Consider the following 11,109-nt stretch of genomic DNA (forward strand, 5'->3'; position numbering starts at 1 on the left):
AGCAATTATCAGTGAAATAGAGAGAACCTTGGGGGGCAGTAATCTTGGTTTTTTCATTGTCAGGCGAAGCACAGTTGAGAGAGGAGACAAAACAAGAAAAACTGAAATTTAACACATGCATGACTAAAAGCACCTGCAACAATAGTACCTGTGAGAGTGGATTTCTTGAGTCATCACAAAAGCAACTATTTCGAAAGCAATACCAGGCAATTTTTCTCAAAATGGTTTGGTGTTATCAATTGACAGCCACCAAGCATCTAGCCTTTGTTGCTAGAATTTTGGGATGATGAAGATTGATTTAGGTGCTCCAAGAGAGGGCTCAAGTTGTTTAAAATTGAGGAAGAAAATCAGTAAGCAGTTTTGTATGAAGGAATTATACTATTTCAACATCCAAAACTCAGAAGATAGTGATAGCAACACATAAATGACCTTGCTCTTTGTTTAGACAATAACAATAAGATTGGATGCCATTAAGACAGAAAACCAGCGAACGTAATTAGGCTAGTGCGTAAAAAGGCGTTTACTTACTTGAAACACTTAGAAACACTAACATACTACTAACACTACCCTGTAATAAACATAATAAATAAAATGAATTTAAAAACGAATAAAGTTAAATATTTATGAGCTCAATAAAAGTTTGAAATGTCAAGTCAACTAAAAATCTAAACACAACTGAACAGCTGTTTAGTGACTTCAGTGATGCATGGCGTGATTTGCAAGTCGAGCTTTCAAGATACTACACTAGAATCTCTTTTTAAAAAAAAATTTTTTTTCTGTTTAAGCGAGCCAAACCCTCATATTTTCGCGGCTTTGAATTTACCAAACAATACTTATTATGAAAAATTCAAAGTGAGGCAATTTTGGGGGCAATTTCAGTCATGAAGTATTAGTGCGTCGTTATCAGTTGCATAAAAGTCTCACAGTTGAAATTCCTGAGGTTGGCAAGCGTACCGAAGATGCCATGTAAACAAAAACATAAACACGTAATCTGTAATCTGTCAAACGTATTCACTTTTTATGTCATTTTAGTGCTTTTTCCTTCAAATTTTCATGAAAATTTGCCATTTTTATGTTCGCATAATGTTAAAACTAAGGCTATTATATAAGCTTCCAACTATTGTTCTATTCATATGCTCCGCTTGTGTCATTTTATTATTAATCAGTGTCTTAGAATTACGATGGATTCAGGACGAACACCTGAAATATCATCACGATGATACAACTGTGGCTCCCAAAACAGAAAAAGTTACCAAAGCCTCTAATAGTCTCTATTTACATGTACCTAAATATGTAGTGTTTGATCGACTGGACAGTGTAAGTTCATTTCTTACAAACCTCCTTCTTTTCTTAAGATAAGAAGAGTACTTGCAAGCTTCCTCTTAGTCTAAGCGTACAAAGCAGATGTCTGTGATGGCAATCAAAAAGCAAGATGGGAATGCCTATGATGATTGATGAATTTTGCATTGGATATCTCGTTAATTGCTGTAGTACATCGCACTTTTAGCAGTGATTCGTCCTGGAATCTAGATTTGTGTCAGCTGGCATTCACTACATCGTTTCAAATGTTAATTTTTTTCTAGCAGGCAATCAAGTTTTGCGGCATTTTGTTCCATTTGAACGATTAGTTCAGAGCTACGTAAAGAGTCCTAAAAGTAAAAGGAGAGGAGTAAAGTCGCATGTGAAGTTATCATGTCATGATGTCGTCACATGTCTAGAGTCAAAGAACCATAAGGAACACATATTTGAGAGATCTGATACTGATACCATAAAGGCAGCAAACAAGAGGTACAATCGTAGAGGACATTAAAATAAGGGTTAAGGCTGGGATTGTCTTTTATCCTGCATCTTAGGATTTCAACTCCCTAAAATTTTGCCAATAAAGACACCATGTCCCAACGATAAGGAATAAATCTGTATTATATTTGAAATCGGCACTATAGGTGAATGACTTAAGGCTACACATATATTACCATAACCCAATCAAATTTTCTATTTACAGACGGACATGAGACACCTCAAACATGTGTTTGAAATGTTGGATTATTTCAACTGCCAGCGGACATCCTTAAACGCCTCGGACTGGGATGTGCTGTGGAGTTTCTATTATCCTTTCAGAATCCTCTCAACTTATGTAAAGGATATGAAACCTCACCAACTAGTAAGTAATTCCAAGTCTTAGAGCTAAGGAAATTCTATATCTAGTGCACTGTAACTACAAAAATGCAGCAAGTTCTTGGCCTTCCTTTGTTAATTTACCCTCCTCTATCTAAAGAAAGTATCTGAAATTTTTTCAAATAACACAGGATTTAATTGTAAAGCAAATCAGCCTCCTCATTCTTGTATGCAGGTTGCGCAATTTAGAAGGCTCATTACCCATATCTAACTGTGCCTTCTACTTTCTGCAAGTGGCTCTTAAATGTTTATTATCAGAGACAAATTTGAAAGCAGACAATGGTCAGTATTTGGGCAATGTTCCCAGGACCAAAATTCCAGTCTCTCAAGCCAAAATTTAAACTAGCTCTGTCCATCCTCTCTGAACCCTGCAAATGCGGAAAGTAGCATTGCCAAAGATCTTTCTAAAATTGAAATATTTTATGGCATATATTGGGAATCGAACACCCACCGACGATAATTTTTACTTTTTTCCTTAAGAGCCGACAGTGAAATAATCAAAATTCGTTTCTCCTGTCTTTATTTTGCCATGAATTCAAGCATGCTGAAACTTATTGCATCTGCTATTGATTAATTTTTCAGGTCAATCATTTTCCCGGCACGGGTTACATCACAAACAAAGTAGATCTCGCTTTGTCAGGTATTGCACACATCCCACCAGCATTTAAACTACCGAACCAAAAAACTGCTCTCTTGGACTATGTAAGTGATCAATTTAGATGATTCTGTCATGCATAGTTCATGATCCCATGCAGAAAGGGTACTTACAAGCTGTTTTATAGAAAAGGGTTTCTCTCAGCATTTTTATATCCTCTTCAGGTCTGCCTCATCAAGATGATTCTTTTCAAAATACGCCGAAGAATGTTGTGTCATGAAAATAGTTACCTTTATTTGGTGTTTGAAATGTTTACTCTTTTCAGATTTTCTTTAATATAAAAAAAAGTAACCGAGAAGTTGCGGAAATTAGGGAAAATACTGATGATTCAGTTTGTAAACTTTAGCTCTTCTAGCTAACTCTATAGCTTTATTTGCATCTTAGAGTAATGGGACAGTGACAAGAAATTTCTGCAGGGTTGTAGTATAATTCTTTGTAGAAACGTAAAAGTTTGTAAATAAGTTCATTGAAAAGTTCAAAAAATGATTTCTGAGTGGAGAAAATGCTACTCCATTATCCTAAATCCATGATCTCATTTCATGTATTAACCAGTCCTGCATTTCATGTCCTGTCCCACGTAATTAGTAGTAATGAGTGAAGTATAAACAAGCTGGAAAAAATTACTTGAATACTACTGAAACTACTAAAATGAGTCAAAGTTGAGTTTAAAAATTTACTTGAAATCGAAGCAAGTCTTTTAAATCCTATTTTTGCTTGTGTTTGTGCGAAGCAAATGACTGGGCTGAGCAATCAATTTCTAAAATTATGAAAACGATTTCTCTTGGAATGACCCACCTATTAAGGCTGTGAAAAATCAAATGTAAAAACTTTCCGACCAATTGTGCATTTCATAATTTTGCTAAACTTTTCTAGGTACTTAATGGCTGGGAGCTGTTTTCTTCATTCTTTCTTCTTTGCAAATTTTCAAACCGGTAAATAAATTACTAACCATTAAGTTAAGGCTTTATTTTCAAATTTTGCTTCAATTTAGCTTTCTTTAACAGCATGTTTGACTCCAATGCATTCAAATTGGGAATGGAATTCATTTTCCTTTTTCCATGACGGTCACTTTCAAATGTTATCTCTCTGTCTTCCTGATATGCATCATTTCTGCTCTATAAGTATGTGTCAATTTTTTTTGTTAATTTTCCCCCGAATTTCTAACAGAAATGTTCTAACAGAAAGTGTCTCCCAAGCCCCCTAAATAACAAAGTCTTGGTATTAATTCTGTTTTCATTTATGTGTTCATAGATAGACAAAAGTTTGTTAGCAGAACTAGAAAGATAAATGATAATACCCTTCTTTTTTTTTTTTTTTTTTTTTTTTTTTTTTTTTTTTTTTTAAGGAAGTTGAATAATCTGTCCATTTTAATATTTTTAAATCTTGAAGCACTCTTTTGCCATTGATATTTTATGACCCAGAACTGTTATTAATCATTGCTTTATTTAATTAAAACTAGTAGTCTTCCCTCTGGCCCTTGTGTGGTCTAATACCCTCTTTGTCCATGGAGAACTATGAAAAACTGGTTCTCTGTTTGAAACTCTGAAAACAGCTAGTACATTTAGAGATTATTACCCTCCGATAACAAAGATATCGCCAAAATTGGCATGGCAGCTCTCTTGATTTAAAAAATTACAAATGGGATAGTCAGAATACGGACAGTAATGATTTCTAAAGTACTTAGAGAGAGAGGAGGGGGGGGGAGAAAGAGAGAGAGAGGAGTAAAATTTTAAAAATTAAGTAAATAAAATGAGACCCCATGTACATTGTGAGGAGGAGACAGAAACATAAATTCACGAATACTACTTTGATTCCTTTTCCAGGTAAAAAAGCATCCTCAAAAGCTGTTCGTACAGAAAAGTAATTCTCATCGTGGAATCCGAATTCAGAAAGTTGAGGATTTGAATTTGAATACACCTGAAACTTTTGTGCAAGAGTTCATCCACAATCCACTCCTGGTTGATGGATTCAAGTTTGATGTAGGCATTTATACCATTATCACCTCTATTGATCCTCTGCGGCTATACATATATAATGGCGACTTCTTACTGAGGTAAATCATATTTGTATTTACAACTGAAAATTGTACTTCTCATGTTGCAAATGGTTTTGTGCAAAAATTGCCCAAAAATACACCAAGCAGGAGTACTGGAGGTTTTAAATTTACAGTTTAAAAAATTGAGTTTTGAGAAGAATGTATTTGAAGTTTTAATTTACCTATCGCTGGACTCCAAATCTTCTAATTCAACTGGTAGTGTATATTCTGCAGATAAAGAATCAAATTAGGCTTTTTGTTAAATACCTAGGCAAAGTGTCAAACATTCTCACTAAGATTGAAATTCGCTCTGACTGTAATTTTTGACACAATAATTACTTTTCTTTGAAGATAGGAATTATTTTTAAAAGTTTGCATCATCCTAGGGTTGCTGTAATAATTTCTGGCTGAGAAATGAACATTTATTTCGTAAGATTCGGCAGTTTTTAAAAAATGAAGTTTTTACAATTTCGACCGTTGAAAGTATTTGAGGAGCATTTTGAAGAGGAAAATACAATGATAGCTCGTAGTTTGATGAATTCTTCCTTTTAAAATAATGAAAATTCAAAAGGTCCTAGTGAAAACATACAAAACATTTTAAACATTCAAAGTTTGACTAATTGCCCACAACATACACATACCACGCTAATTTTTCTTACATGCAAAGCCAGAGAATTCCAAAATTCCTGATCTTCTAGGTAATCTGTATTATCTAATTCTGTGTTTGTAAAAGTACAATTTATGCTAGTCAATTTAAAGAATTAGCATGTCTCTTTACTATTTTTTTCAAATGTCAACAGATTTTGTCCAGAAAAATATCATCCGTTTGATCCTCAAAATCTAAACAAATACGTTATTGGTGACGATTATCTACCTACATGGAAAGTGCCATCTCTTATGAAATATTATAATGAACTTGGATTCGGAATGAGAGAGTCTCTGAATGCTCATCTCAGGTCCCAAGGTTTGTTTTTTTGTTTACTGCTGTCTTTCACTTTTTACAGTTCATGATCAATAGTATAATTATTTTGCCGCGAAAATCTATTCTCATTTTGCATGAAACCATTCAGCAAGCCTGTTTGGAAATGTTTAAAATTATTCAGCTGGTTGAGAAGAATTTTTTTTTTTTTTTTTTTTTTTTTTTTTTTTTTTTTTTTTTTTTACAATCATACAGCAAAATCTCACTAAGTTGAATAGTTGAAGAACCAAGAGAATTTTCGACTAAAACAGATTTACTCCTTATCAGCTTTACGGCTTTGCAAGAAATAAGCTCAAAATTCTGAATTAAGTAATTTTAAAACATTTTTCAAGTAACTTTTCCAAATTTTTCAATAACCAATCTTATATTTTAAATTTATTATTATATACTTATTTTATTTTAGAGTGGTTACGTGATAACGACTGGGGTCAGGTCGCCACTCAATTTTTTACTTGTTTTTATGTTTTTTCGCAGCTGAAAATGAGCTGGTAACAGCTCGAAACGTCTTGTGTTTTAATGTTTTAATAATCTTTTAGCCTTATTTACCCATATTCATCATCTCCTCTTTATTCGTATATTCGGGCTTTGTTTTTGTGCTTTGTTCTTATTTTAAATAGTACACATGAATTTTCAAATTTTATCTCTTTACACTCTACAAATCATCAAAAGACATCAAGAGTCACAGTTTTTGCAGCTCTTACTTCTGTACTTTCTTTGAAAATACAAATAAGTTATTATGAATCCTTTTTTGAAATCTGTTTCTTTTAAACTTGCTCCTTACTCTTGATTTTTCACGTATAAAATCTGCATCTTGGTGGTAATCATGGTTTGAAGCATTCAAATCCTGCCAGTTTTTGGGATGTTCTTCTGGCCCGACAGGAACATTTTTGCAAAAATTTATTGGCATTGAATTTGCAAAGAAAAAATGAAACACAGGTTAAAAAAGAAATGAGGAAAATGTTTGTGGTTTCTATTGTTTTGATTGTAATTTTCACAGGGAAGAACCCACAGAAAATCTGGGATCAGATGGAGGAAGCTATCAGACTTGTTGTTTTGAAAAAGGAGCCTCAAATATTAAAAGCTGTATCAAAGTACCCTTCAAAAAATAACTTCTTTGAAATGTTCCGGTTTGATTTTGTTGTTGATGATGAATTGAACGTGTTTCTACTGGAGGTATGTAATGACCAGTTATTCTCAGTCTACATTATTTGGGGAGGAATTGGACGCACCTACATTTAGAATTTAAAAGAAAAAAAAAGACCACTGTGCAATAATGTAGAACTGGTAACTTATGTCAAACAGAGACACATACGAAACTAGAAGGAAGCGACAGGTGCGGCGAGCAGTCAGGAATGGAGCGCATTCAAAAAACCTCTCAAGCCTCTGTTAAAGTTCAGAGTCACTTGAATTTCCTTAATCCTCCTGGAGTCTTTTGGCTGAATGCAGTCAATGCTTGCACACTGTTTAGCAAAACAGATCTACCCGCTAAAGTGCCAAAGGAAAAACATTCTATGGCTCAATTTGCCAAAAAAACTTGAGGGTAGAATTACTCTATACCCAAAAATAGACAGGCTCATTTCAATAGGCTCAATGCAGATTTGTTCTCTTTAATTCATACTATCCAATTTTAGGTATCAAAGCTTCTATTTTGATACATCTCTTGATAATTTGATGGATGATTTTCCAATAAGTTTACACCTAAAGACGATTAATAATTAGTGTTATCTAACATCAATGTCAATTCATGATTCTGTTATGATAGGAGAGGCAGAGATAAATGAGAAAACTAAATCATTGTTGACGATAAATTTATGCTCAGCAAACATTTAGTTACGTAAAAATATTTTGTGTTTGAACAGAGTGAATCCATAGCTCAGGGAAAAAATTCCAGGTCTACACAGGCTCTCACCTAAACGACAAAAATTCTCAAACTTTTTTGATCAATGGCCTAGGACTATGCATCGAAAAAACTAAGCAGGAGAAAAAAATGGTTTCTTAGCTGTAAAATGATTTTAAATTATCGTTGAGAAAGGAAAAAAATGCAAAAAAACAATGTCAGTCATCAATGGCAAATGAACGGTTAACTTGAAATTTGGACCTACTTTATCAAAAAATTGTTTTTCTTTTGATTGTCCATGTTATGCTCATGTTTTTACTTACAGGCTAACATGTCTCCAAACTTATCATCAGACCACTATCCTCCGAATCAGCTGCTTTACCGTCAAGTGCTTTTTGGCTTATTTTCCATCGTCGGTTTAGCTCATTTCAAGAGGTATTGTTTTCTCATTTAATCTTACGTGAAGGCTACAAAGGGGTCGTCTCTCTTACAGTGCTCAATGTGTGACACCAAACCCGGCGTTACGCTAGTTGACAGCATAGAAAAAAAAAAGGAGGTGTTTGCATTTCGGGCATCTTGGAATTTTTCATAGAGTATCTATAGCTTTGATGACGTCATTGGGTACAGCGACGTTTTTATCCTGTCGATTTTCTTGGAAATGGTGTAATTTAAGGGAAAAAGTCATTCTATTAAAAGTGCTTGAAATTATATAAAGAGTTGATTTAAGTAAAAAAATCGGACATTATGGTCCGTTTTTACAGCGTCAACATAACCCTCAACGAGCGTCTTGTTTACATTGATGACGTAGGTGGGTACAAATCCTCAAGATGCAAACACCTCTTTTTTTTTCTCTATGAGTTGACAGTTGTATCAAATAATGCGTGTAGATGATCAACATGGGTTCTGACTTCTGTGCTTTGAGTGCTGGACCTGTTCAATTATTTCGAACAGATTGTATAAACGTTGACTTTGGCAGGACACATTCCCCTCATTGTTCACCCTAGATGCCATAATCTCAATGCCCTGTGTATGGCATGCATAACATGCACGCCTTGAAATGAAGCAAAATATCGGACGGAAGTCAAAATCCAATCATTTTGAGATGCTATTGTTAACTCAATGTGCATCATATTATCATTTGTTAAAATTTCTAGTCCGGAAGAAATTGACTGAATAGACTATGGCAGTTTAATTTACTTGTCGGAGGATTTTCTTCCAAAAAAAACCAATCAAAAACTTTCCTTGCAATTTTGTGGGATATTTTTAGAATGAGTGAAGAAAATTCACAGAAAGTTTCAAAAGAAATAATTCGTTAGTTTTTCTCTGAAAAGATAAAACATGAGTGGAGATTTACAACGTCATAATCTGATATAGGCACTTTTCGGCTTCAGCCATCAATGTGTTTCGATACCAGTATGTTCAACAATTTTGAGAATCCACCTCCCACTGCTAAAGTAATTAATGCGTTGAATAAGTTTTAAAGCTCCTATTTTGTATAGTCCCACATTAAAAGGATGACTTTCAAGGTTTTTTTTTTTTTTTTTTTTGTTCTTTCCATAGGAGAAGCTTAACACCGGATGCTGAGGTAGCATTAAAGAATATTATGGTCGATTCCAAATCTTGCAGTAGCCATATGTGTGAAACATGTATGTCACCAGAATGTCAACTGTGCATGAACTGTTTGACAGCCAGCAACATAAGAACGCTAAAACAAACCTATCGAGAGTTTAACAATAAGCAAGACAATAAAAGAATATTTCCTCCAACAATGGTGAGTGTTAGCATTTGACTTTTTTTTTCTAGTTCAGACCGTGTCCAGCGGCCCAATTTGATTCCTAAACAGTAAACATGGTAGATCAAGACTCCAAACAGCTTTTTCCTAAAACTGCATTTATTGAAATGCAAACTTTGAACAACCATACCTCTAATTTATTTTGATATTCCTTGCGCTTTTTGTGCCAAAATGTTCATAAAAGTCTCTTTTAAACAATAATAACAATACCTTAATTTTGAATTTCCGGGAATCAGGGTGTTCATCGACTGGGAAAGCTAGGAAATTCAGAGGAAGTAAGGGAGATAAAATTAGTCTGGGAGAATCAGGGAGAGGAACCGGGTACCCAGAAGAGTCACAAACCTCCTTACAAGAGAGTGATTTCCTTGCATGTATGTAACTTCATAGCACTACAATACTGAGCCCTGCAGCGCTCTCTCCTGGTCTGAAGTGAATTTTTTTTACATAATCTGAGCGCCTACCAATCTGCACCGGTACTTTGAGCTGAGCAATGTTTATTTCTGCGCTTTTGATTACATGGATTACTTAAAAAGATCAGGGAGTTCAAGGGTCAGGGGAAATGTGAAAAGTCAGGGAAAAGGGAATGAAAATTCTGCTAGATGCCCTGGAAGGTCCTTTTGAATGTCTCTGTAAACATTCGTGCACTTATTTTACCTGTGAAACATTTTGAAATAACAGTTTGAATCTGCAAATTAATTATAATATGTATATAATTATTAATTATAACTAATGATCTAAAATCACTAATTTTTTGTTTTTAGACTCCAGAGGAAGCTGCTGCTCCAATTGATTTGGAGGATTACAGTTCAGAGAACCAATTCATGTATCGGTGGTTTCGAAAAAAATGTCTGATGGACGTACATTGGTGCTAATAAGATTCCAACTGTCCTTTGCAATAGATCAAATTTTTTAGTAGTTATTAGTTATCAGAATCTCTTTTTTATAATATTAGACTGATTTAAAATTTGTGCTATCTTAAGATAGTTAGGATACTGCCACCTGTAAGTTTTCCTCTTTAAACGTAATCATTGTACCGAATGAAGTGGAAATGTTTCATCAAAACTATTCCACTTTATTTAGACTCTTGTTTCTCGATGTGCCAATATTTTACAAACATCACTATTATTATCTATAACTTTTCAAATTGAGTACCTGATGTTTAATTTTAAATTCTTAATGCAGAGAAAAATCATAATTAAAAATAAATTCTCTTGTTCTGTTGACTCAGTTGTAATTTTTTTAACTATCTCACTCTTGTTAAACCAATCGGACTATGAAAAAGAAAAAAATGAATTCTAAAACCAACGCCTTCTTCCTTGTCACTGGTAAGCCCGCAAGAGCAGCGCTGGTCAGTCAAACATCATGTTCATGATTTACATCATTTTCGCCAGATGGTACAGCATGAAATTTTTGACTCATTTGGTGCAGAGATGAGTCTACAAAAACAGTATCTAACTTTCTAGAGATCCAAATTTAAACAACTACAGCTTATCAGAAAGTTGGGAGCATGAACAATACAATTTCTTCATTAATTATAGTTTCGCACAGTAGTAGAGACGTCATGGTAAAAAGATTTTTGCTTCTGAGAGGACTCTGGCAGCTCCGCTTGTTGGTATATCACTTCAGTTAATGATTA

General features: G+C 34.1%; 1 protein-coding gene across 1 annotated transcript; it reads left to right on the forward strand.

The window, feature by feature from the left end:
- The first annotated feature begins 965 nt into the window (after positions 1-965).
- Positions 966-10,696, forward strand: TTLL15 (tubulin tyrosine ligase-like 15). Its single transcript, XM_019052582.2, has 9 exons — positions 966-1,317; positions 2,003-2,161; positions 2,758-2,877; positions 4,654-4,883; positions 5,666-5,829; positions 6,842-7,017; positions 8,007-8,116; positions 9,242-9,452; positions 10,235-10,696. The coding sequence occupies exons 1-9, from the start codon at positions 1,054-1,056 to the stop codon at positions 10,343-10,345; spliced, it is 1,545 nt and encodes a 514-aa protein (XP_018908127.2). The 5' UTR covers positions 966-1,053; the 3' UTR covers positions 10,346-10,696.
- Positions 10,697-11,109: the final 413 nt, after the last annotated feature.

Source organism: Bemisia tabaci, chromosome 10 (genome assembly GCF_918797505.1).
Source record: "Bemisia tabaci chromosome 10, PGI_BMITA_v3".
Classification (NCBI taxonomy): Eukaryota; Metazoa; Arthropoda; class Insecta; order Hemiptera; family Aleyrodidae; genus Bemisia; species Bemisia tabaci.